Genomic DNA, 27,463 nt, shown 5'->3' with positions numbered 1-27,463 from the left:
TGTTTGGAGGTGCATGACAAAGTATTCCATACAAGAACATTTCATATCAAAGTGGGCTAGGGCATGTGTAAAACCCAGAGCAGAGCCATGCTCTCATGGAAATGGACGGAGAATAGGCTCCTTCAAGATCTCTGGGGACTTTATACTTTCATGTCATTATACCATCCTACTGAGGTGAATTGTATCCCCAGATGTGTACGAATTTAGAAAGAACTTCTCTAGAGACATTTTTTTTCCTCTCATAAAATCGCTTTATTGGCATACCAGGGATGACCTTTTTTTTTCTAGTACAGTAGTTGTATGCATCTATAGTTGTAGTTCAGTGTAAACTATTTGTTACAAGTCACTAGAACTCTAACCAGGGGGATGGATTTAATAAAGAGAGTAACTAGCGGCCCAGCCATGGAGTCTCATTGGAACAATCAAAGATCAAACTAGTACAGACTCACAACGGTGTTCTGTAGTCACAGGAACCCGAGACAGACGTAGACAGGATAGCACCCATTCAATAAATTAGGTTCTAACTAGAAAAACACAAAGACAGAGATGATCTAGAGGAAGCACATGAGCCAGGAATGAGCTATTTACATAGATTACTTTTTGCCAAAGCACTGTCAGCTTTCCCATGCCACCTCTGTCATTTGCTATTATTCTAGTGGGTTTCTTGACTCAGTGGAAAGTATTTACACAACTAATCAGAAGTCCCCTCCCCCCAGGTCCTACTACATTCCCTAAAACTTCATGTCAAATGGAAACATCTGAAGGGTGTCTACTCTGTTAAGAATCTTAAGTGTGGTTATTCTTCTGTTATGACAGGAATGACATCCACACTTATGCTTTTCCAAACCCGAGTTGAGCTTCTTTACAAAGTCGAGCTGTGACAGCAGTGAGCGGATGGATTCTCATTTGTAACAGGCACAGAGAGTATACATGGAGATGGTGTGTTTGTCCTGAGGATGTAAAGGTTGTGGTTTGCAACTTAGGAGGCCCAGGGTTGTGGCTGGGTCCTGTGCCCTCTGGTCATTTTGTTTTTTAACATTCAATTTTTAAGGCTTGTTATGACCACAGCACTAATGAGTAACAATGCTGACATCATTTCTGCCAAGCAAGGGCTCTTCAGTGAGTGGCAGCAGAGACCGTAACTAAGATAGTGCAGTGGAAAAAGCATTGGGTTGGTACTTGCCTGGTGTGATGGCCAGCGTGTGCGGGCTCAGCATCAGTTTAAGGGTTTGTCAATGACACCTCCTTTGACCAGTTTCCTTTCTGGTACTTAGAACAACTTGAAGTTATTTGTTGCTTTATTACACAAGAATATAAGTTTCAGGAACACAGACTGTTCATGAACACAGCATTCTAGTGTCCTGAACAGTGCCTGGTCTGTAGTAGCTCTTAATTAAAAACTTGTATTAGTCAAATGAATCAAATCATCGAGTCTCCTGGTCTTCCCAGTGCTAGAGCCTATCTGAAAAGTCCTTACCCTGCCGTGAGCCAGTGTAGCTGATGTATTTGTGCTTCAGAGTGTAGTAAGATTATGGATGCCAAGTGTACTCTGGCCACCTTCCAAGAAGTAGCCATGAAGAGCTAACGTTGCTTGACAAGAATTAGGGCAAGAACATTCTAGGAGTCCAATGGCAAACTATACATTCGACTACTTTCCTACCTGCTCTCCTAGAACATCTTTGTCCAAAAGCTTAAGAAAAAAAAAGTTTTCGGGAGAAAATCTTTTGGCAGTGCCAGGTGGGTAGGTAAGTCACCAAAACATAATCAGAAAAAGAATCAAAATTAATTCAACCTACATTAAAACAAAAGCAAAAACAAACGTCAACACCCCCCCCCCCATTAAAGTAAAACAACACGAGGACTCGGGAACAAAGGGGAGCGGTGGGCTGCTGAGCTCCTCTGTGCGGCAGAGTTTCTGGGTGAGGAAGGGAGCCTGGGTTCAGTGATGCGGAGAGGCTGATGGGAAAGGCGGAGCTTTTAAGGGTGATGATGGCTGAGGACCAGCTGTTCTCCTCATGCTTCTACCGGCTCTGTGTCTGTTGAGGCTGCTGGCTCCGGGCTATCCTTCTCAGGGACAGCTAATGCCTCCACAGCACACCTTTAGGCTATGGAAGCTCTGCTGGAGTAGAAGTCGGGGACCGGAAGCCCGGTGTGAAGCGTGACCTGGGAAATGAGACTTTAAGCTATGCAGAGCACCATGCTTACCCTTTCCTCATTAGTGTGGTTTGTGTGCCCTCAGTTTAATAAGGGCCTGTTCACTTCTCTTGAACATCTATCCTAGAAGGCATTAAAGAGTCTTTTAGCAGGATCCTAGCTGTGGTAAAAGCCTGGCTACCATGGTGGGCCTCCAAACCCAGGATACACAATACTCACTTTTTTTTTAAAGGTTCTTGGTGCTTATGGCTGAAGGCAGGGTGCTCTTTTGCAGGTAGTAAAGCCTTTTGCCTACACAGAGTGATCACTGTCAAGTCCATGGACAGAGACCAGATTAGCTTGTCCATGAGTTCCAACTGTATACAAGCCTCTCTATCTATGATTGCATTTAAGGCTTTATAGTGGGAAGAAATATGGGCACTTACTGCTACTGTAACACTTTCTAGTCAACCTCAAACTACAGTGAAGAGTTATGGGGAACACGAGAAGCATTTCATAAACATGGCCGTTTCTACCTTCTTGTCTGTACCACCTCCATCATGAATCTTTTTCTAAATGCACTAGAACATCCTTGGAAACCCTGAAGCATGACCAATGTTAGTCTTCAGAAGGGAAATGGTTGAAAGGGGGAAAAATTTGAACAAAGATTTTCTTAGATTGACTTCTACAGAAATTTAAAGTTTTCTGTCTTCTGATGTACAGGCTGGCCTCTGAAGAGTTAGATTCCAGCCCCTCAGACAATTCCACCCACTTGGAGGAAGCTGGAAAGAAGGTGTCGCTGGGTTGTAAGCAGTTTTACTACACCCACTCATAGACAGTAATAACTTAAAAGAGTTTTTAAGACTGTGCCTGTAGCTAGGGCATGAACTGTCTATAGTGTTTGATTCTCAAGTCCTATTTTAAGGTTAGTGAGGTTTGTATCAGGTAATGAGAGGCCCAACTCAGGAGGGCAGTGAGGCCCTGGATTCTAAAAGCGGTTGGCAGGGCATCATCACACTCCTTGCATGCTCTTGAAGCCCTTCTGTACTGCTTCCTGCCCCAGCCCACTAGCCTCTTTACCATTCTCTGCCCACCCAAAGCCCCTCATGCCTTAGAAAAGTCTAAGTCTGGGCCATGTCTTCTGTTTGGAAATCTCTACACAGCCTGCTACCTTCCCTCCTTCAGGACTCAGATATTCAGCAACTATAATAAGATCAGCTGACTGACCACCCTGCTTAAGCCTGTGGATGTTTATTTAGCATATCTTAAGCACTGCTGATCCCTTTACCATACTCTGACCCTCTAACATACCTTATAAATAACATTATGTGGATATTATTATCTGTAACTAGAATATAAGCTTCAGGATTTGTATCTGTTTTCTCTCCCACTGATGGAGAGCAAGTATTTACAGTAGAGCCTGGCATGGTAAAGGATCCCTGAAGCTGTCTGTTGAATAAAGCGGCAAGAAGAACCTGTTGTTCTGTATCTATGGGAAACTGCAAGTATCAAATCGTTGGCAAGGCTACTGCTTCCCAGCCCGCGGCACAATGCAAAGTGAACGACAAGAAGCAGCTCCAACTTCTGACAAATGTCTAACATTTGCTTTTCCTGGGCATTCTGGTGCCCTGTAGGAGTCATCTCAGTGGCCAGTCTGTTGAAGTCATTCAATTCTACTTAGGAGACCAGAGCAAAGGATAAATAGACAGGGTAGAGAAGTCTTATGTCTCCCATTGGTGGCTAACTAGACTGTGGCAGGCACATGGGAAGGAGTCCATGGTGTGTCTCACTCTAGACTTTGTGTTAGCTTCCCTTTTAGAGCTGCGGGTGGGGAGGGACTTTACTGCCCCTGGGCAGACTTTGAAGCAGCAACCCAAGCAAGCCCTTAGTCCTGGGCCCACAGACTTACCTGCACATTCCTGTTCAGGCTGACAGCAGGAAAGAACAGGCCCTCTACATTCTCAAAGGCTATGGGGCCTTGCTGTTCATTGTTGACAAAAAACGTCAATGTCTTTCTGTTTAAGTCGAGGAGGACCCCGATGGTGGCCCCCTTTGTGATCCCTCCTTCAGTTCTGTGGGAAAAGGAAGAAGGTGGAGTCTTATCTGCTTGTTTTCATCTTACATCCCCCGCTTTGGGGTTTGCTGAACCATTCTGCATTTTCCCTTTGTTTTCCGGTACTGGGGATTGAATTTGGGGCCCCATGTATGGTAGGTGAGTGCTCTGCTACCGGGTTTTACCCCAGCCCTCTTTTTTACTTTTTATTTTGAGATAGCATCTTACCATATTGTTCAGGCTGGCCTTGAACTTCCATGATAGCCCAGGCAAGCCTTAAACTTGCAGTCTTCCGCATCAACCTCCCAAGAAGATGGGCCAATAGGCCTGTCCCACCAGGCCCAGTGTAACCTATTTACATCCCCTTGCCCCACTTTGGTCAGCTTTTGTTTTGTTTTTGTTTTTATACATTTTTGCTCTAAGCAATCTTTTTCACATAAAAACTTAAAGCCTTAGATACACTATATACTACTTATATTCTGTGTATTTGTGCTTTACATAATAAAATACGATTTAGATTCTTTTGCTCCCCCAAATTCCCACCCCCTTCAGATACAGTCACCCCTCATGACAGTTTCTTGTTTACTGTGCTTTGCTGAGAAAGAATTGTTATAAATGGATTTTCTGCTACTGAGCTATAGCAGAAGACAATACCAAAGACTGGGCCCAAACAGCCTTTTAGCTACCACAGGGCATCAGCTACGCTGTGCACTTGGGACTTACATTATGACTTTAACAGCATTTAATACAAAATGACTTAGTTGGAAAGTCACAATAAAGAAGCACTTAGGTCAAACCCAGAACATATGATGAGGTACTGGACTCGGAGCCTTCTGCTTCCCATGAGGTAGTGAGACTCACTCTGGAAAAATGTTAATCTTTCAGCACATTGACTTTAAATGAAGACATTAGATTCTCCCTGTAAAATGACAGCATTGAAGGTGAAGTTTCCCTGAGACATAATTATACTACAGGGAGTTCAGTGATTTCCAGAAACCCAAGTACAAACATCATCTTACAAAGAACCATGTCTTCTGATGCAATTGATGACGACACAGAGCACCACCAGAGACAGATAGCCAGATCTGTCTTCTCTCCTTAATGTGAGATCTAGCAAAACTATATTCCATCTCAGCAGAGCACACATTTATAAACATCACTCCTTTCTCCTGCATGCAGAAGACAGACTGAACACTCCCCCAGACAGGCTTACAGACTACATCTTGCTATTTACAAGTTTGTCAGCGACAACACAAGTGACATTCAGTTTGCATGCAAGGAGATGTGTTCAGCTTCTGAAATGTGCTTTTCTGCATCGTTTGATGGTGGTGCTCCTATTTACCCCTTCACTCCAGAATCAAGAGGCTAAGCACATGTCCATGGGTGATGATATCAGGGAGCTACTAACAGAGTCCCCCCAACTCCGTGTGAATTGCTGAAGATAACTGCTATCTGTAGCCACTTGGATTTGATACCAAGATAAAATGCTTTGTGTGCTCACTTCAAGGAATAGCCAATCAGACAGACATGAATGGAGCAGGACAGAGAATGTCCAAGAGCCGGGAAGCTCTAGGAGTCTCCTGGCCAGCAATGCATCAGTGGTGAGCTGACAGGAGAAGCTGAGAGAATGTCATTATTCTGCCCCTGCTGGGCCTGCTTTTCCATTGATCTCACTGAATATAACTGGATTTTTTTTCAGTGATACCAAAAAAGAATGTATCCTGAGGGTGATTAAGGCAGACCAGTATCATGAAAAGACCCCTTTGACCCAGAAGATGCATGAAATACATTGAAGAGACTGCAAATAAAAAGGGAGATTATAGGGCACATTAAGTTAAAGCTGTCTATATCTTGGTGATAGAGGGCATTACTTAAGGAGTTGCTATATTCCCTTTCTTCAGCAGACTGGGTGTTCTGATTCTCACAGTAAGAAGCAAGTCCTTCTCATTTAAAGCTATCTGGACTGGCATCCCTAACACCAAGTTTCGTCAGTGGCTTCTATTCTGAGAAGTGGTATTGCTGATAATGACAGTTAGAACAATGGCTTCCATTTCCAGGCACTTCCAACTGGAGACATTTTTGCAAATCTCATCTCATGTAGTCTTCAGACCTCTCCTGCATGGAAACATATTATTATATGAATTTGGAGAATTAACAAACCAGAATTTAGGAAAAAAAAGGAAGTACCTTGGCCCAAAACACTTTTCTGGTAAGTCCTAGGTCTGGGTTTTCAAATCCTGGGTTGTTTGTCTATAACAGATATGCCCAGGGATTGTCTTTTGTGATCTGGGTGGGATTTAACAATGACAGGCCAAGTGGAAGGCACACAACTCTATCTCTATACAATGTGGAAAGTAGCAGAGTGGACTGAACAAAGAGATTACTTAGCACAGGACCTCCTACTCAGTAAAGACCATCCGTCCTGTTCCCTAATGCTGTCTCTGTAATAGACTATTGAACTAGGCTCTTCCTCTTCAACCCAAGCCACCATGAAGAAGGCTTGGCGTGGGGCTGCAGGGTACCTGTTGGTGTGCGAGTTGTTGTGCATGAACCAGCTCCGGTTATTGTCCACATACATTGCCCAAGCTTTGTCGTCCTTCCCTAACATCATATCCTTCATCACATCGATGCGTGCCACGCCAAATGCTGGATCAGGGTGGTTGTCATAGCGATCTATGGTCAGCTCCCAGTAGTGGACACCCTTGGAGAAGCCAGTTTTCCCCAGCACAACCCGGTCATCGTAGCTACTGCATGTCACTGTCAAGTTGTCATTGGAGAAGATGATGTCGGAGTGTGCCGAGCCGGGGTCAAAAGCAAACCAAGCCACTGGGAACAACAGAAGGGAGGTGAGTTATTAGCAATGCCTCTGGATTGTAGCATGCTTCCAGGCACTGTGGCACACAGTGTCGCGCTCTCATGCTGCCATGCAGGAGGGAAGTATTTGGGGCCAGAGTCACTGTAAGTGAGCAGATGGGACACGTCCTGGGAGTTGATACTCTGCACCAGGAACAGACAGAGGACAGGTTACCTGGCTCAGACTGCACTTCCCAACCAGCTGATCTGGGACTGAAGTGCCATCAAGTCCCTTCACCTGGTGACTGGCAGGATAGTGCACCAGAGACATAGAGGGTGAGGGATGTACTAGGATGCCTGTGTAACCCTGAGGTAGGGAGGCTAGATCTATAATCCTGGATAGAGGAGGGATAAAATATACTGCGTGAAATTAGAAAATATGCTTAGGCCGAGATGCCGGAAACTTCCTCAGCTCTTGTACCTGTTCACAAACCTTGGAGCTACAAAGCAACATAAACTAGTTTTCATGTGCAATGGTGACTTGGATGTAGGGCAGGTTGCTTCCTTTATAACTTACTGAAATGTGTTATTGCTAAAGCTAGTGTGTAATATACATGCAGTTGGGACACTGGATGCAGAGAAGATGAGGTTTTTATACACATAGCATATACACATGACTTCTGCATATTTTCTACAAAGAGTAGTCCTTTGTTCTCTGAGTGGTAAGGTGTACTACTGAGCCTGTAGCCACTTCACATGCACTTCGGCTCTGCTTTTTTTGTAAGACAGTAATGGTGTTCCATACCTGCCAACAGCTTTTTAATGTCAACTGTTGTCATTCCAGTGAAAGGCATGGGGGAGAGAAATAGGAAGCAAAATTGACATTGATAAGAAAGCATGTTTCCTTTGATAGACTAATACCAACAAGGGCTCCCTTGAGAACATTATATACATAACAGCAGCAGGGCTGCCTTGTGCCTCTACTGACATTTGCCACTCGAAAGAGTGGTTTGTGTTGATGCAGAAGAAAGGGGAACGAGGTTGAGGTATAACATTAAAAAAAAAAAGACAGGCATTTTTCTAAGAAATTGAAAACTATTAAAATGGAGTTAGAATGACGTTTGGAGAATTTTATTGACATGACAAAAGCCACCATTTATTTTGCAAAGGAAACTGAGCATAGCAGTCACACAGGCAGAAGGTAACAATTACAGTAGGTATACTTGCCTAATTGAGAGTAAGATGCAGATTGTGTCTCAAAATTGCAGCCTATAAAAAGATACTATACATCAAGGCTATGAAGTGACAACCAGGTCGAGAAAAAATTATTTGCATTTGTTTAGAAAGCACCAACTGAATATAGACCCCAGAGGCCTGATTCATGAAAAAAGAAAAAAAAAACCCAAAGACCGAAGCCCTTTTTTATGTTCATTTTCTTTGCTGGGTATAAATTGCTTCTGTGCTCTTAAAAAAAAAAAAAAGGTCATCTTTTTACATATTGACAAAATCTTTGTCCAGTTAACTGTAAATGCTGCGACTTAAATTTTCTTTATCTCCCTGGTTCCATTTTGTACAGTAACACTTGCAAACTGAGGAGGTCGACTCTTTTAAAGATGGGGACAAACTTGCCCAATAGAAGTGGAAGAAATCACCAGGTAGGGACAAGTCTGCTCTGTGTCAGCAGTTTCCGGATGTGCCTTTTGTTTGCTGGGATGAGCCCAAGGCAACTTGTCCACATATAAAGAAGAGAGGAGTCCAGTGTACCTGCTAAAAGATGCCTCATAATTAATAGTGGCATGACCTGAGTGTTATAAAAACAAAGATATTTATTTTCATTCTTAGCTTGCTTTGCTACAGTACCTCTTCTCAACTCAGGGATGAGAGGAAGGCTAGTGTAGGGGTGGAATATGGGCTTAGGGCTATATAGGAATCTCTTGTGGGAATTTTTCTACTCCCATCTTCCCAGTAAATCTGGCTGCCCAACTGATGAGAAGCCATATCAAGGCACAGGAAGTGATTCAGACTTAAAATGTCCTCAGGTGCATGACTTACAATTCCCAGTGATGCTGAGGCTGGTCTACAAGATGTGAGTCTTTGGGGGAAAGAATCATGTTGTTTTATCTTATTTCCAAATTTAGTATTGTCTTTATAAGTTAATTTCTAAAACAATAGAAAGGACAAGGTGCTGATTTGATAGGATTTTACAAAAACTAAGAAGGCAACTTGCTATCAAAGAAGACCAAGTAAACCGATTTAAATATTAGAACCACTTTCTTGCTTAGGTTATTTTGTTCTGGGAGATACTAATTTTCTTTCAGCTTATGGCTGATTTTTATGTTTAATTTCTGCCAACTGTCTTTTTGATTCCTCCATATGAATAGGAGCACAGTAAGTATGGAATATAAAGAATTTTAAAACCAAAATTTCATATCCAGGTTTGGAAGTAAATTTGTGGAATCTGAATAGGGCTTTCAAGATTTTTCAAATGAATCATGCCTTTTGGAATCTTTTTTAAAAAACAAACATTCTGAACTCTTTTTCCGTTAATTTAAACACAACATTGTACATTTAAGATTCAATGATACAACTAGAACAAGGCCATTCAATACACCTGCCAATGCCCAGACCCCCACATTTCATTTTATTCTTGAGACAATATACATTACAAAGACTGTAACAGTATTTTGTACATTAGAGACAAGCAAAGGGCTCCATAACAAAGCATGTAGAAAAGCCAGTAGTGCACAGGAAAACAAGGAGAAACGTAAAACACAAGAAAAAAAATGTCACTTTTCAAGGGAGCTTGAAGTCCCTGCACCCTTTCTGCGCTGTCATGCTGCGGACTTCTTCATTCCAGGATGTGAGATGAGCCAAAGGAATAAAATAAAACCCAAAAGAAACGCTTGGAAACGTGAGATGTGCAACGTGTGTATCCATGATTACAATATAGTCCTGAAGAGATCAAATAGGTCCGCATTTTAGGAATTTCAATATTCCTTTTGCTAGACAAAGCTCATGGTAAAGTAACATGAGTCTAGCTTCCCAGGAATCAACCATAAGCCCTGTTACATCTTGGCTGTGAGCAACTTCCTGAGCCACATATTTTGACTATAGGATCTCGTTGGCCATAGGTATCATGACTGAATGGTTTCTAATTTAGCTACCAGTGGTTCCTGCCCTTTGCTAGGAAAGTGATCTGCTGTAAGCCTGCAGTCTATCAGTACATGTGCTGCGGGCTTTTGCTTTCCCTGCTTTGTAGGATGTATTCTGCTGTCTGGCTTGGTTTCTCTTTTTGTTTTGTTTTTGTTAGTAAAGATCTCTTGAGTCTATGTTTAATCAGACCACTTCAGGCTGGATGCGCTGATCTAGTCTCCCAGATACAGCTGGTTCCCTGGATACAGAAGGTAACAAACCTCCACACTATTGCCACAGCCTCTACTTAGCCAGTACCTGTGCCGTGCTATGCTGTTGCATGTGATGAAGAGCAAGTTTTCCATGGTGGTACCAGCTGATGCAAAAAGAACAGCTTCCCACATCCCATTCCAATACCATCACATATGGACCAGAGCTCTGGGATGGGTTGTTCCACCATACAAACAAGAATGCCAGGAAGCTCCCTCAGCCAGATGTTCTTCACACTGGAAGCCACGGACACAGACGTGGGTCACCCAGTCACCACGCACACGAATGGAAAGAACAACACAGGTGGTTCAGAGATGCCTCCAAGACACAGAGATGAAGAGAAAGATCTGACAGCTCAGCTCACCCGGTGCATTGAGAGACTGTAAAGAAGAATGCAAGCTCAGCTGGTGGGGTGAGGACCGGTAATCAAAGTAGGATCTCCCGGGGAAGCTGGGTTGTAGATTAAGGGTGGAGGAGAAAGGACTCATTCTACGGAGCGGCAATCTTTCCGAAGGCACTGGAAAAGGGAGGGTCTGTTCTTCTGAGTCTGTGTCTAAATGTAAGATCAATGCAAACCAGAGATCAGAAATCTGCTGGCTGCCCATGCCAGGTTCCCAAAGACCACCTAAGCAAGCGATCACACAAAGCTTCATCAGCCCCGAGGTGCCACCCACAGGTTTTAGCAATACAGTGTGTCTGAGGCTGGGAATTCCCAGTGGGTCCAACCCCAGACCAGACAACCATTCCAGCTCCACTGGCAATCGTTTTATATTTTGCTTAAACTTTTAGCAATAGAAAAGCATGAAGGAGGTTTTCCTTTGTTAAGTGAACTATGTTAAGAGAGACTTAAAAGTACCTTTTACTCACTGATGAGAAAAATCAACATTTCTTTTTACTTCAGCTATTCCTCAAGTTACTGTGCATTTAACATTGGTGTCTTAAAGGGCTTCTATTTAGGAGATGTTAAATTTTAGATACCATGGAATAGTTTTCTTTTTCTCTACTAGTACATCGGTATCTATGACATAGGTTTCTATGACATCGGTATCTATGACATCGGTATCTATGACATCGGTATCTATGACATCGGTATCTATGAATTCGGTATCTGTGACATCGTTATCTATGACATCGGTATCTATGACATGGGTATCTATGACATTGAAATCTATGACTTCTGTATCTATGACATCGGTATCTATGACATCGGTATCTATGACATCGGTATCTATGACATCGGTATCTCTGACAACGGTATGTATGACATCGATATGTATGACATCGATATCTATGACATCGGTATCTATGACATCGTTGTCTATGACATCGGTATCTATGACATCGGTATCTTTGACATCGGTATCTAGTACATTTCCCCCATTTCTAGATGGATGAGATTATTTTAATCCTAGGACACCCAAGACTTGATCTTTGAATAGAGGAAGAAATATAGAGTGCCTTGGGAAGACAGGCCTGACAAGCAACTTGGGAATAAGACCTCTCTTTGTTTTTGAAATATTCTCATCTCCTATGAACATTATTTAACTCACACAAGGTCTCTAATGATGGACAGAACTCAAGCAGAGGGAAGGGGCATGGGTGTGAAGTGTCTGTTTCTTTTCAGAAGTCCGCCATGCTGGTTGTTAATGTACTAAAGTGAGGACATGGCCACCAGCCGGAGCCCTGTAAAGCTCAGTTTAATAGTGAAAATTCAGGAAGCACAGATGGCAGTGCAGGCTCCAGATTCCCAAGGAAACATTTCCTCGTTGAAAGGTAATTTTGTTTTGGTGACCAGTGGGTATTACTGGGGTTTGCTTTGTCTTGTTAGCAGCGTGTCTTTGTACATAACCCTTTCTGATCAAAATGCTATACTGTGTAGGTTCAAGCCAGTGTGTGTGTGTGTGTGTGTTCATGTGTATATGTATCTAGAGACCTTATAAGAAGGGCTAACACAAGTTTTAATACTGCAAGGAAGCAACCTCATTTTCATTTCTGAACTTACAATATTAGTGTTAGCTTTTCAGGCTTTAGTCTTATCCCTGCGGGAAGATTTGATTTTTCTATAAACCAAATATCAGAGAAAAGGGTATGAGGCTAAAACTTTATATCCCAAAGAATGATAATATACTGGTTCATATTTAAACTATATATAGTTTGGGTGATGAGGCATGTATGGCCATTTCTTTTCTCAAATATAATAAATTAAAAATAACAGTATTCTTCACATCTATTTGTGCACATACACACACACACATACACACACACACACACACACACACACACACACACATGTATGAGTTCTAGGGACTATCCTACCAGATCTAGGAACTGAACTCAGATCTTTACAGTTGGTGGGAGGGGCCTATATCTGCTGAGCTGTCTCATTGGCACCACACTATGTACTTAAAAGGAAACTGACCTCTTAGCTTAATGAAAAGACTTGAAACGTAACCACAGAGATGCCAGCAGACACAAGTTCTTTTTAGTTTGAGAAGACATTTGCCACTGTATTTATGTCAGAAAACTATTTTTAATTCACAAGGATTTGCTTTGAAAGGTATCTTTCACCATATGGGACAATCAATCCGTTATACAGCAGATACATAGTGCCTTAAAAATTAAGGAAAGGTGATGTTTGGGATATACTGAATCTCCAATAGAGAGATGTGTTCTATACCCATAATTTGAGAATCAGATCCAAACCTACCATGAGGAGCACTCACCCTTTTTATTTTCAGGTGGGGCTGAGTGTAGCCATGGATACTCCTGGGATTAATAACTGGGCAATGTGACAGGTTTTTTTTTCTATTTTTTAATGTGGATTGATTGATTGTCTATCAATAAGCCATACTTTATTTACTCTTGAACTTGCACTCTACCCAGATAGAGAGGTTAAACAACCTTTCCTTCTCTGTGTTTGACCTGTGACCTTTCATGGCCAACCAGATGGGATCATATCCCACTTTTTCCCAAGCAAAATGAAGCAAAACAAGTAATACAAAATCAAACCTACCTTGCTATGAGAACTTTCCAAACAAATTAGAGGAGAGAGAAAAGTAATTTCTACCCAGTTCCAGTCAGACTAACAGGCGATCCTTCCTCCAGGGCTCTCCCAGGGGCACTTGATGTATTTGATCAGTTGTCTACAGGGTATGTAGACTGTTTATTATGATTTTACACTTAGTAGTCTTGGTGGTTAGATACTCAGAAACTTCTGAGGAGGAACTATCAGGCTTCCTATGAAGTCCCCTGGAGGATGAATCTCCAGCCAGCACCTTGTGTTTGGAGTTATTGATTTTATGGCATGGATGAAACTCATTTTGGGCTCTGCTCATTCAGGGACAAATGAAACAGACCACTAGCCTGCAAGTATCTGATGTCAGTCATCAAACCCCATTAAATCGTTCCGACTCTGAGCTAAATAGATATTTATAACCACTTTTAAACATATGGATTGTCTTTCCATATTTTATGGTCTTTCCACATGGTCATGCTCCTCTGGACAGGTTCATGTAGAGATGGAGAATAGTATTATCATCTCCTGGTTTAGCCAAAGCATCTTTAATTCACATTGAACACAAGTACAACTACTCCCAGCGTGTATTCCATGTTATACTGTGGGATGCCGGAAGAAAGCATAGCCTGCTTCCTCACCTTCTCTTTCAGACACAGCTCTTGATCTCTATAGCTTTCAAAGAAGGCTCCTTGGCTTTTAACTATCATCAAGACAAGGAAGTGTGAAACTTTTAGTTTTGTTTTCTGGAATACAGGACAGGAAGCTAATGTTTGTGGTACTGATCACCATGTTTGTCTGATAACCACTAGAGAAAGACAGGGGGTATCTTAGAACATTGCTACTGTCTCATCATGGGCATTTGTTGTCCTGCCTGGCTGAACTTTTACTGAGTAAGAGCAGTTTAGTGGAAAAAACCAGCAGAAAACTGTCCACATGGCTGAAAGTGGAGACTGCACTCACTTGGGAGAGGCAGTGTATGTACGTGTGTGTGTGTGTGTGTGTGTGTGCGTGCACTCACAGGCTGGAGGACAGCTATAGATATTCCTCAGGCACTATCCACCTGTATTTTGAAACAAGGTCTCTCATTGACTTGGAGTTTGCCCATTAGTCCATTCTAGCCAGCCAGAGAGTTCCACTTGTCCCCAGTGCTGGAATTATATGAACTGTCACCCAGTTCCCCCCCCCCTTTTAACTTTGGTTCAGGATCGAATCAGGTACTTGTAGGGTAAGCACTTTACTGACTGACCCATCTCTGCATTCCTACCCACTCATATTGGTAAGTCCAGGATGAGAACTGCATTCCAATGTAAATGTGTCCCTCACACTGTCCATCAGCTCTGTCAGGACTGATAGTTTCCTCTTGTTCTTCCCTAGGCTTCTTTTCCTTCCCACTGGGTTCTGGAACTCAGCTAATGGTAGGGGGCTCTGCTCCAAGGAAGCAGTCAAGATTTACCAAAACAAAGATCTACGGGGGGCCACATATGCTTTTCATTGACTCCTGGGATCAAGAAGAAAAGATCCAGGTGAGATACCCTATTTGTGTCTGTCTATTTTATTTGTTCATTGCTTGAAACTTACTAAACAAACATCATGTGCTAGGGACTGCATTAGAATTTAGTAGTTGAGAAGAATGAAGCTGGCAGGGAAACAGTATAAGAAAATAATCAAGGGAAAATGTGTCAGTTATTATTAATAAGTTTTGTACTCCTGGGGTGGGATTTTTTTATTCTAACATGAGAAGAGTATTAAAGATTTCTTAATATTTGAAAACTTAAAAATTAAGTATTAGGAGATGTTGAATAATTTGTACACGTAAATTATTCCATCTTTAAAAAGTGTTTGTGTGTATACCACATGTGAAAATGCTCACAGAGGTTAGAAAAGGGCATTTATATCCCAGAAACCAGAGTTACAGGTCGTTGTGAGCAGCCTAAAATGGGTTCTCGGAATCGAACTGAAAGGGCGGCAAGTGCTCTTAAGCACTGGGCATCTCTCCAGCCTGATACATCCCAAGCCTTAATGTGATATTTTGGGAACTCAAAGAGAAAAGGTGAAGCTTCTTATGTAATGCTGCTCACTAATTCATCTTCCTCTGTGTCCTCAGGGAAGCCCTGGGTGTCTTCCTGTCTGGCAGGCACAGCTTTCAAACTGAGCAGCCATTGGGCCACAGTCTAAGGAGGAGAAATGTGTTTTCAGAGCACAGCAAACAGAAGATGCCACAGGTAGCTGCAGGAACAGCATAAGGATGAACTCTGCTGCAGTGTGTACCAGCCGTGAAATGCTCTGTTCTCCTTGGGAAGATTTAAACACAGACGAGGAGCATGGAGAAGGAGGCTGTTTTCTCAAATGACCAAGCAGGCAGGTGAAGTCACAATTATGTCCAGTGGGTGTGTAATTTATAACAAAAGGTGGCATCTCAAGCTTTCTTAAGCATGGTGGTAATTGCTGTCGAGGGGTAAGACAATCTGTTTCCAATCTGTTTTGAAAACCTCCTTTAAAAAGAATGAACCAGCTCCTGGCATCCTGAGGATGGTTGCGTACTTCCTTGCCCAATCTTCCGTTCTAATTCAGAATAACATCATAGAATTATTTGTAAGCAACAAATATCATCAGGAGACCTGATATCAGGAGACCTGGTAGTTTTTACACTTTAATTAGATACACACACTCCCAAAGGACTGAAGAGCACATTTCTCTAGATCCACAGAGAGGCTTGTAGATTCAACTCAGTCTCACGAAAAATTTTAGGAAATTTCTTGAGATACCATATGTCAAAATTAAAGGGACAAAATATTTTTCTCTTCTGGGCTCTGAAATTTATCCTTATCTTTCTCTCTTTCTATGTGGTAAAATTTATCTAAATTTGGTCAAGTATGATTTACTTACCTTGAGGATTTTGTCCTAGGAATGAATGTTCTAATTAAGTTAGCTTTTGAAAAGGCTAAGATGTTCTGAGCCAGGCAAAACAATGTGGAAGCATTGAAAAAACACATTCACAGGACCCCTGTTTTTCCATATGTGATAGCTTCCCAAATATTTAATTTAATGCTGAATATTTAGTATTAAAGACATAATGTTTAGACCCAGCAAGACCTCGGAGGAGGCACATGGGACTGGCATCTGACCTACATTCAATATATAGTAACAGTGCAGCTATACTGAAGACAAAGACCACAGAAGCACTGATTGTAGGCACTTAATAGTTCTGTGGTTTTACTTATAAAAGGACAGAAGCCTAGAAAAGCAGAAACATGTCTAAGTCACATGCTCAGCTGGACTGGATATGGAGTGAGAAGATCAGTTCCTGGTGGATAAATGGAGAATGAGTTTTGTTTTGTCTTTGATTTTGTATTTTTAATGTCTTAGAAGTATACAAAAAACAAAGTTCATGTCATGGGTCATAGAGTGTCTTCTAATGACATAAGAGGTCATCTAGGATCGAGGGGATGATTTAGCACCAATCATAGATCCTGCACTGTATTGAGGATGAACCTTTTATTCTCTAAATAGGGTTGTTCACTGGATGGCAGTGGTTAGGAACTGCAAGGCAAATGTGCCACTATCCCCTGGGGTGCTGGCCACAGGAGTAAGTGACTGTGGTGTCCCTTGACACTGTTCACTTGAGGGGTCTCTTCCTTACAACTTCCATGGGATGGGGAATCTTAGTACACTAGGGTTTTAAAAAGAAATCCTTAGGCTCACCTAAATTATATTTATAAAGGGATTCTAGGCATGTGTACCTGAGGCCATTTGGTGTTCAGATGGATGGAGGTAGATTCTGCCTATACTGCTCAGTATTTCAGGGTGTTTTCCTTTGCTGTGTGGGAGAAGAAGCTACTACTTTGAAAAGGACAGCATAAGGCTGAACGTCTGCTCAGGTGGATTCTGGGAGGAAGGCTACTGTGAACATTCCACCAAGGATTCTTGAGAATGCTCTTTTCCTTGGTGCCCAGGGCCCAGAATTGGTGAAAGTTCTGGATGGACTATTCATCTTTGTGTAAAACATGGCTCTCTCACATTTCTTATTTCTTTCTCTCTACTTGCCTTCTTACGATTAGATCTGGAGGGCTGGAAAGCGTCTATTAATCAATAGTTCTGTGATGGTTTCAGTCTACTTTGGCTTCAAGCCCCAGACCTCATCTGTAGGAAATTCTGAGGATCTCATAGCTCTCTGACATTCTTTCTCTTTGTCAGGCAGTGACTATCACTTCCTACCTAGAACATCCATCGTAACACCCAGGGAGAAGGGACTCCATAGGCTAGGAGTTCTCAACCGTAGGTTGTGACTCCTTTGGGGGCTTGAACAAACCTTTCACAGGGTTGGCATATCAGATTTCCTGTCTCTCAGATATTTCCATTATGATTCATAACAGTAGCAAATTAGTTATGAAGTAGCAATGAAATAATTTTGTGGTTGTACTCACCACAACATGAAGAAGTGTATTAAAGAGCCACAGCATTAGGGAGGTCGAGAACCACTGCTCTAGTCTAAGTACTTGCCTGGGATGGGGACTGGAGGATGTACAGAGATTTCTGACTGCAGGGTTTAGATATGCTGGAAATGAAGCCATGTCTACATCTTCTTAAAGCAAAAAGGCTATATTCTTTTTGACAAGAATCAACTGTGACTCTGGAAACATCAGCATCCTATTTCTGGCTAGTGGAGCAGACAAGGTAACATTACAAGCAGCTTCGTGTTGAAAGGATGTGTTTACACACCTGGCAGACTCAGGGTAAATTTTTTTCTCTTTTCAGAGGCAAAGGCAAATGACACTCTTCTAACATCAGTGTCATAGTGTGCTGTGCTAATGTCTGAAAGAACTGGACCTGAAGTGTTACTTCACCTCTCAGAGCTTAGTTGCCCCAAATGGGGTAGGATAACCGCTTCCTTATATGGTTCGATAGCTGGATTAGTGGTCCATCCAAAATTACCAACATCTGAATCCTCAGAAAGCTCTGAGTGGGTTACCCTTCAGAGGAAAAGGACTTTGCAGCTATTCTGTTAAGATTCTTGATATGTGGAGACTATCTTGGGCTGCCCACGTGGGCTCACAGTTATCACAAGGGATCTTACATAAGGAAGGCAGAGTTAGGAGGCTAGAAGATGCTATGCTGCTAGATCTTAAGATAGAGGAAAATGCCTTGAGCCAAGAAAGGCAGGTGGGTGCTGGAAGCTTGAAATTACAAGAAAATAGATGCTTTTCTAGACTGTCCTAAAGGAACCCAGTCCTGCTGACACCCCACTGTTAGCCCAGTAGGATTCTGATCTCAAGAAATGTAAGGGGATCATGTGTGCTGTTTTACACCATTAAACCATTAATTTTATGGTCACTTGTTACACCAGTAGAAGACTAATAATACATTAGGTGCATGAGGACTATTGCCTCAGCAAAGTAGGGTATGTTTGTGCGCATGCGTGTGCGAGCACATGAGCATGCGTGGGATCTAGACATCAGTGACAGGCACAGAGATGTAGTGTGTCTGTAATGCGGGTGTCATGGGGGTGGATAACTTTTTCAATGTATGAATTTATAGTAAAATGCAACAAGTGTGTGTGTGTGTGTGTGTGTGTGTGTGTGTGTGTACTTGAATGCCCAAGCATGTGGAGGCCAGAGGTGAGCATGTCATTTTTATTTTCAGTCAGGGTCTCTCAATGAACCTGGATCTCATTAATGGGCTTAGCTGGCTAGCCAGCAAGCCTGAAGGATCTTCGTTTCTGCCTTCCTATGTCATGCTTACAGGCACGTGCCACTTTGCCCAGTTCTTTATGTGGGTGCTGGAACCTCATCCAGGTCTTTATGCTTGTTCAATGTGTGCTTTACTGACTAAGCCACCTCCTAGCCCCATAATGACTAGTTTTTATATGATTTCTCTATTATGTTTCACTATCCACAAAATATTGTCTGGCTTTCAGGTAACTGTCATTCTTCATGGAGGTTTTTTGTTTTTGTTTTTGTTTTGTTTTGTTTTGATGGACAATGAAGGAAGTTCTCAGCAGCTTGGCATAAAATAATGTAAAGTCTAAGGTGAAGGTTTCTGGTTGGTTGCTTGTATTTACTTCATGGTGTAGTTCTACAAAGCCTATGGAATATGTTTGACATCCACTGGGGGCTTCGGGGAACATGCTGACTTTTAAATGCTTTACATGGAAATCTCTCCAAAATGCACTATATCATTTAAAAAATTTTATAGAAGGCACTCCAGATCTAGTGGGGGAGTGCTTTTTTCTTCTCTTCTGTTTAGCTTTCTCCTTGCTCATTGCCCTCAACAGCCTCAACTTCTCTAACAATTTCCCATCTCATATATATATATGAATGATATCCCGATATATGTATAGGGAGAGAGAGAGAGAGAGAGAGAGAGAGAGAGAGAGAGAGAGAGAGAGGATTTCATGTAGTACAGGCTCATGTAACTCACCCTGCAGTCAAGGAAGATCCTTATCCCTTATCTCTTGATTCTTCTGCCTTCCCCAACTAGAACTAGGTCTGGGCTACCACGTCTGGCTCCTAGTCTTTTCTCTAATGTGGCTGCTGGGGTTGCTGCAATGAGCAGACTGGGTACTTAGGAACCAATAAGCCTGGACTTTGTATCTTTCTCCCATGCTAACCACAGGCCATTCTTCTTATTTCATGGTTTCAAGATGGTGTTTTAGACTGAAGGGCAAACAGCTTAAAGAGGAGCGGTGCCACATGCAGATCTCAGCAACCTCTCAGGGAGTGTGCAAAAGAGCAGCAAAGTCCCCAAATTAAAGGAGAGAGCTGGACTTTATGCCATCTCTGTGAATATGGGGCTAAGTTGGTTTCTGGCAAGACCCAGATGCTCAGCTGGTCAAGTTTGGAATGATCAGGTTTACTGTTGCTGTTAAAGTAGATTTCAGAGGGTTTTGCCTGCTGAATTCTGTCTGCTTAGATTTCTCTCCCACTACATCTTTCCTGGGAAGTCTTCTCCTACCTCCTTAGATCTTGTATCCTCCCCACTCCCCCCCCCCCCGTGCAATGTGTTGCAACTTATTTCATGTGGCTATTAGGTATGGAACAATCACGGTAGTAATTCTATGAACACATATGGCCAAATTATTTTAGAAACATTTTTATTTTTAGAAGTGACTTCCTATTATTTTAAATTAAACCTTAAGGTAGAAGAATTGTAGTGATATACTATTCTGGAATGATCTACATGCTCCTGGTATACAGTCTATCTAGAAAGCAATTTGGAAACACAGGTCAAGGACCTCAAAAATGCCCAGAAGTAAACCTGTCCAGATGAACCTTCCACAGAAACTAGAGATAAAGAGTAGGTTTTATGTAGAGGTCTTAATCCTATACTATGCTCAAGGAGGCAGCACTACCTCCTCTGGAAGACTGTCAGGTATGAACACTAAAGAGCTCCCTGGCCTTGGGAGACACAGTAGAGTCCTAGGAAACCCTTCCTTACAGTGACCCCATGGTCCCAGGGGTATTACCTGTGTTGCACCTCAGTCTCTCCAGATTATGACAGACAAGCAGAAGGTACTGTTGACTCAGGCAGGCAGAGGGAAATCATGGGAAAATAAACAGGAAGTTCCTCATCAGCCTCTCAGCCTTGCCTGAACATTTTTGGTGGGGGTAGTCTGTCACACAGAATGAGCCTCAGAACATAGTGTGTTAAGAAAGCCTTGTTACATAATGGTTCCAGGACTCTTTGCAGATGGCTTCAAAGGCAGTACATAGTCAGGAGAGTTATTTGATGAATTAATTAGAAAACAACAACAAACAAAAACAACCAAGTGTATGAGCCTTATTTTAATATGTCATTAAAATACTTCATAAGTTTTATATTTTATTTATTTTCTTATTCAATTACTTGCATATGGTGTGGGGGAGCCACTGACATGCTTGTGTGGACAGAGGACAATTTTCTGGAGTTGGTTCTTTCCTACCTGAGGATTGAACTCATGTACTCAGACTAGAGGACAAGCCCCTTTCCCTGCTGAGCTATCCTGTCAGAGTCATTTCATTAAAATTCATATTTGCTTATGTTTATATTTCTTAAGTCAGTAGAGTTTGGTTGAGATCTGAGACTGGCCTCATTCATGTGTCCATCCTGGACACATCCCCAGAAACCAGAAGTCTGCATTCAGTAGACTAACCTAACTTGAACCTATATAACACTGCATTTTTCATTGGCTTAAATTATTGTGTATTGGTTTTTTGGACCAATTTTATTATGTATTTGTTGTCTTTCCTTTTCAGCTTATGTGCATGTTTCTTTAAGACCCATCTCCCTTACTAGCCTGTAAGCTCCACCCAGCAAGGGAATGGGGCACCGTACTTTCTGCCCACTGTGCATCACCATGGCCACTTATCAAATACTCTCTGATAGACAGGCAGGCAGACAGACAGACAGACAGACAGACACACTCAACTATGGGGAGTATGATCAGAATTCACAACAATGCACACATTTGATCCCACCCTGTGTAATGTCACCTCTGGGTTTTGTGACAGAGTATTAGTAACAAGTGATTTAAACACGTACTTCATGTATGTCATTAGCTTGGACTTGCTGTAACGTATGAAATGTGCCCTTCTGAGGTACAGACCTGTTGTTTTGAAGTTTAGAAAGATGTAGATCCTTGCTAAGGAGAATGTGAAAGACTATCACAAAACAAGAACAAACCACCCAACCGCCCCAAACCAGCAAAACAAACAACAAGAAACTGCAAAGTGAACTTCCCAGAAATAACAGGAGAAAGAGTAAGTGCAAGAGGCTTCTCAGATCTCTATCTGCCATTTTTTCATTGACTTTTAGAAAACCGAAAAGGATCTAAGGAGATGGGCTTTCTCCTTTGTAACAGATTGATCAAGTCTCCTTTGAAATGATAATTTGTCCCCTCACTTCCTAAATTTTGTGCCACTACTTAAATGAGGGAGAACAAATAGAACAAACCAAAGTGTGGAGAAAGAATGTGTGTGAACTTTATTTCATCATGAGCGAATCACTTGTGGGCAGTAACAGACAACACTGATATATCTACATTGATGGCCGGGGTGACTCATAGTCACATACATACCTTATATATGCACATAATATATATGATATAAAATTCATGGAGGAATGGATTTCTACAATACAGTTTCTTTGTTCGTAGAGAATGTGGTCCATTAGTTTCACTTAGAAAATGATCCCCAATTCTGTAACTGTGGTACGGGGATTGCAGGTCCACATCCTGTAACTAATAATAGACACCAGTATCTTGTGAACATTGAAAAGAGACTAAGAAATGTCACCTTCCTGTGGGGTGAAAGGACAGACAGAAGTGCTCAGGTTGTTAGTAGCTGATTTGAGCATAATAATCTGCGGTCTATAATCTACTTTGAAGAGAAACAGTTTCCATACAGTTCTGTTGACAGATATCAGTAACACTGCCCCAGCTTCTCCCTGCCCTTCTGCTATAGCACTCCCATCTCATCAAACCACCCTCAGCACACTGGGGACAATGTGGCCAGCACCATCCAGGCCTTCTGCAGTGCTTCTAGAAAGAACTCTTGGAGGCCCTTAGCATTTAGTATGGTATTTCAGGAAACGAGGCGACAGCTCTCAAGCTGGTAGGCATCCCAGAAGGAAGGTGCTAAAATGTTAAGTCTGGGGAAAGAGCTAGAGGTCGTCCCACTGTGGGCTCTGTGGGTACAGGTTGTGTGAGTATCATCCTTAACAAACCTCTTCTTTGAATTATCGCTTCACTTAGACTTAAGACCACTCCCCCAAAGCATTGCTTTCACAGCCACGGGTCTTCTGCCCTTGCTGTGGGACTCAGAGTTGTGCTTGTTTTGAACCATGTGAAGCATGTTAGGGGGTAACTGACACATGCTGAGGTTTGCAGAAAGGTAGGAGAAGCCGCCAACAGTTCTTTTAGCTAACATCTTGAATTTGAACAAAGACAACATCAGAGATTAGTTGTGGCGAATGCCAGTGGGGTAGGAGATGATTTAATCCACAAGTAAAACAACACCCAAAAGTCTCAAAATGCTTTGGCGCCAGCCACACATACCCTTCATAGGTTTTGTCTCATGGGCTCCCGCTGCTTGTAAAATAAAAAAACATTAATGCCTCAGAGGTTATACCAGGCCATCATATGCAAACCTTCTTCTAGACAAATTGTCTCCAATAACCAGAATATTTATAGTACAGCCAAGAACCATATGTCCTCTAGAGAGACAATGTTGTACAGTGGCCATAGACAGCCTAACCACCCCTAGAGATACTGGCAAAGACCCATGTGGTGAGGTAAAGCAGAGTTGCTGGTCTCTTCCTGTTTGGTGCCCACAGGAAATCTCAGTCCTGGTGCTGATGACCTGGGCTTTGGGTAGGAAAGGAAGTAGTCCGAGCTGGTTAAGCCAGAAGTGGTCAACAGGCTCTAGCACCCCACACCCACCGGAAACGTGTTCAAGTCATACAGATCTACTGCTGGGAAGAATCTAAATTCCAGCCCCATCGGGGAGCAAGCAAGAGCTACAAAGACACAGAGAATCATCTGGACAAAAGCGGCCACTGGTGTGGCTCGGTGGAGAAGGGGAGCCTGCTCTAGAGTCTAAGAACCTCCATCTTAGACACCGGGGGGCACATTCAGGCCGGCATGGTCAGCTTCTTCCACTGCAGCTTAGAGTGTTAGCAAAGGAAGCCATTGGAACTGATGTGGGGGTCTCTGCTTTGTTCCCATCCACACCTCACGGGCCTTCTAAAGGCAGGAGAGGGACACAGCGGCTCTGGGGCCGGAGACAGTGCAAGTCATGGAAAAACTTGAGGGATGTAGTACTGACGGGGTTACCTCCAGGCTGCCAGCCACATTAGACGCCACGTAGTTCCCGCTCTGAGGGATACTGCTGAAGGGCCTTACCCTCAGACGTCTGCAGGACCAGTGTCTTGCTGTAGGGGCTGACTCCTGTTTTGTTGAAGGCTTTAACCCGAGCGTTGTATGTGCTGTTGAAGTGAAGGCCATCCACTGTGCACATTGTTTCTTTTCCAACATACACTTCCTGTCAACAGAAAACAGGGCACCATTAAAGGTGAGTCGTCGTCTCGTGAGGAACAGGGAGGGAAGTTATGCTCAGTGGTTGGGTGGCAGACGCCATGCAGGAAGAGCTACGGTGGGCAAGTGAGCTCCCTGGAGAGACAGCCCACAGCCTTGCTCTACTGGGATACTGTTTGCTGAAATGTCCAGGCTTGTGACATGAATAGCTTTTATGGGCCACGCCTACCTGATTAAAATTTTCCTTTTTTTGATTAGTAAGATACTGAGTAGTGGTCTGACCTTGTAAGACAGCTGCAATAGCCACACCTTGAAGATATGAAGGGGGAACTTCAGCACAGGCTTTAATAAAATAAAAAATATTTCCAGCCAGGCAGTGGTGGTGCATGCCTTTAATCCCAGCACTTGGGAGGCAGAGGCAGGTGGATTTCTGAGTTCGAGGCCAGCCTGGTCTACAGAATGAGTTCCAGGACAGCCAGAACTACACAGAGAAACCCTGTCTCGAAAAACCAAAAAAAGAAAAAAAAATTCCAGATTTTTTTTAATGTCTTTAGAAGAGACTGGCAAGTGGGTGTAGCATTCTCAAAGGCCAGCTGTTTTAAAACAATATCTTTTGACTCAGAGCTAGGGACTATTCTTTCTATTGCCTCTGTGAGCTGAGCAGTAAATTCCTCAAAAGGTTCCTCTGATTTCTTTATATATTAGCAAGCCCTTTGGTATTTGCATTTCCCATAGGTAAGCACCTCTATGCTTCTGGGACAGCAGCTGATACTTTCCTTAGAATTTTGTTAGTCAACATGAGCTGAGCTGCTGGAGACCCTGTACCCATAAACATTTAGTATGTTAACTCTTTCTTTCCCCACTTTTTTTCCCCAGGCATCTTAGACAAATCTTTATGAGTCAAGGTTTCATATATAGCCATCCACAGGAAAAAAAAAAAAAACAAAAAAACAAAAACAAAAAAAACCAAAAACCTTCACCTAGGCAGGCTTTAGCCACTTGAAACCAATCACAAGGAGTCATAAGTAGTTTAACTGGCACGATTCCTACGAGGGATCCTTATTTCCTTCATTGTTCTTTATAATCACTGGGGAAGCAAGTTAGGAGCACAGCTTTGGTATCTGCCCAATCCAGACTTGAATCTATGAGTTTCTGGGCTACTTAATTTATTGCTTAGAGCCTCAGTGACCTAATCTGTAAAATGGGGACATTAATACCTACTTTTCAAGATGGGCATGAGGGCAATCTAAGTTTATATATGTAGTTACTATACTTTCAAAGGGCTCAGTAGGCTAATTGTGATCAGCAGCTAGGATTTAAAAAGCCATAATTGGGAGTTTGTGGCTAAGGTTATGCTTATACTTGGTGTTTATAGAGAATGCAATGTCTTTATCCATCAGTGTGGCTTATAAAACATGAGGGTAGTCTGTAAGCTGTGTTTCTACCTGATACAAGGATTATACTCAAAGCTGTTGGCATGGTTTACACCGAAGTATGGAGGGAAGGGGGAGGAAGGCAGAATGATATTTCAAAGGCTTAAAGTAAAGCCTCGCATAATGCACTTTCCACACAGGTTGGGGCTTTGCTTCCCTCCTCAGCCCTGCCCTTTGCAAAGGTATGTGGATGTAAGGAGTAAGAACATCTACATTCAAGACACAGCTCTAAAATGGCAGTTCTCTGTGGTCCTGGATTAGCCATGGACTAACTCGTTACTGCTGCAGCAGTTAGGAAAACCCTCATGTGACACTATTCCATTCAGAGATTCTGAACATTTGTGCCCATGAATTACATATGAATCATATTACCGTAGGGTTTTTGTTCCCGCAGATCCCTGAGGTAGGGTCTGAGATTTTGCATTTTTTTTTAACAAGTCCCGGGGTGAAGCTGGTGCTGATTAACTAGATGGGCCCCTGAAGAGGTCATGTCCTAACATAAGGGTGAACCCTTCTTATGGTGTCTGTGGAGTAAGTGGAAGGGACCACGTGAGAGCCATGGTTTGATTAGAAGGAACCAGGAGCAAACTTCTATTGACCCTGAGCCGTAAGGAGAGAGGAGCCAGCTGGTGCTCTGATTTTGAGTGTAATGTCGTGAAAGGGCAGCTGGAAAAGAAATTTAGCAGTGAGAAGATGAGAAGCTTAGTTTAAATGTTAAATTTAGACTGGTTTCAAAGTGTCAAAGTGAAAAATTCTCCACAGGTAGAAATCAGAGCCTGACTATCAGAAAAGATGTGGGAATGCAGACAGATAGGGAAGTGCCGGCATGTCTGGTGCTAAGGCTGCAGAGGAGAGGCCTTGGAATGGCAAGAGCCTGAGATGATATCCAGAGGTGATGGCGGGAGCAGCTGTTTCAGGGAATGAGGAAAAAAATAATAAAAAAAATCAAGGGCAAGAAAAGGAAACAACAACTGAAGAGGCAAAAGTGGAGGAAAGATGCTGACCAATAAACAGACTGCCTCACACACACACACGTGCACACAGGTACACAAGCAAGCACACATGCATGCACTAAGGCACTCAGGCAGGCACGCAACACTGTCTTATTTTGGACAGGAAGAAACTTGATTTTCCATGTCAGTCAACACGTAAAGGAGGGAATTCCTCCAAGGGAGAGAATCTTGAGAGGAATGGTAGAAGACACTTCCTGTTGAAAATATGTATATCTAACAGAGAAAAAAACCAGTCAGGAGGTGGTGGCCTTCATAGTCTTTGCTCTTAGAAGCTGGTGGGCCCTTGCCTAGTGACTGGAAGAAAATTTCATCTTCTGGGGCTCGTGGTTTGTTTTGCACAAGTTCTCCTCTTCAGCAGTGCTGACATGGGCTTCAGTACCCAGAAAGCTGCTCCTTTGGGTAGTCCCAGCACAGGAGCTTCCAGGAATGAGAGTTCAGAAAGACTGGGTGGGGTAGGTAGAAGGCAATGCATGAGTGTAAGAGAGAGAGGAAGAAAGCTGTTCGTCTGTTTCTGTCTGTGTCTGTCTGTCTCTGTCTGTCTCTGTCTATCTCTGTCTCTGTCTCCCTCCCTCCCTCCCTCCCTCCCTCCCTCCCTCCCTCCCTTCCTCCCCA

The 27,463-nt window shown here is 42.7% G+C and overlaps 1 protein-coding gene across 7 annotated transcripts in view; it reads right to left on the bottom strand.

The window, feature by feature from the left end:
• Positions 1-227: 227 nt before the first annotated feature.
• Trim9 (tripartite motif containing 9) overlaps positions 228-27,463 on the bottom strand; it is a 104,225-nt gene continuing 76,989 nt past the window's right edge. Inside the window, exons 7-14 of one of the 7 annotated variants that reach the window (XM_028782091.1) lie at positions 24,274-24,412; positions 23,428-23,460; positions 10,746-10,934; positions 8,207-8,248; positions 7,785-7,808; positions 6,709-7,012; positions 4,043-4,205; positions 228-2,163 (exon numbers count right to left, since the gene is read on the bottom strand). In XM_028782091.1, coding sequence (XP_028637924.1) covers positions 2,101-2,163; positions 4,043-4,205; positions 6,709-7,012; positions 7,785-7,808; positions 8,207-8,248; positions 10,746-10,934; positions 23,428-23,460; positions 24,274-24,412 — 957 coding nt within the window. In that variant the 3' untranslated portion in view covers positions 228-2,100. Of the gene's footprint in view, positions 2,164-4,042; positions 4,206-6,708; positions 7,013-7,784; positions 7,809-8,206; positions 8,249-10,745; positions 10,935-19,909; positions 22,671-23,427; positions 23,461-24,273; positions 24,413-27,463 lie in introns of those variants that run through there. The other 6 variants (XM_028782098.1, XM_028782105.1, XM_028782112.1 and 3 more) reach the window with 6 other exon arrangements.

Source organism: Grammomys surdaster, unplaced genomic scaffold (genome assembly GCF_004785775.1).
Source record: "Grammomys surdaster isolate TR1022 unplaced genomic scaffold, NIH_TR_1.0 98, whole genome shotgun sequence".
NCBI classification, from domain to species: domain Eukaryota; kingdom Metazoa; phylum Chordata; class Mammalia; order Rodentia; family Muridae; genus Grammomys; species Grammomys surdaster.
Note: the sequence above shows the minus strand (reverse complement) of the source record. Positions and strands in the feature narration are given on the sequence as shown.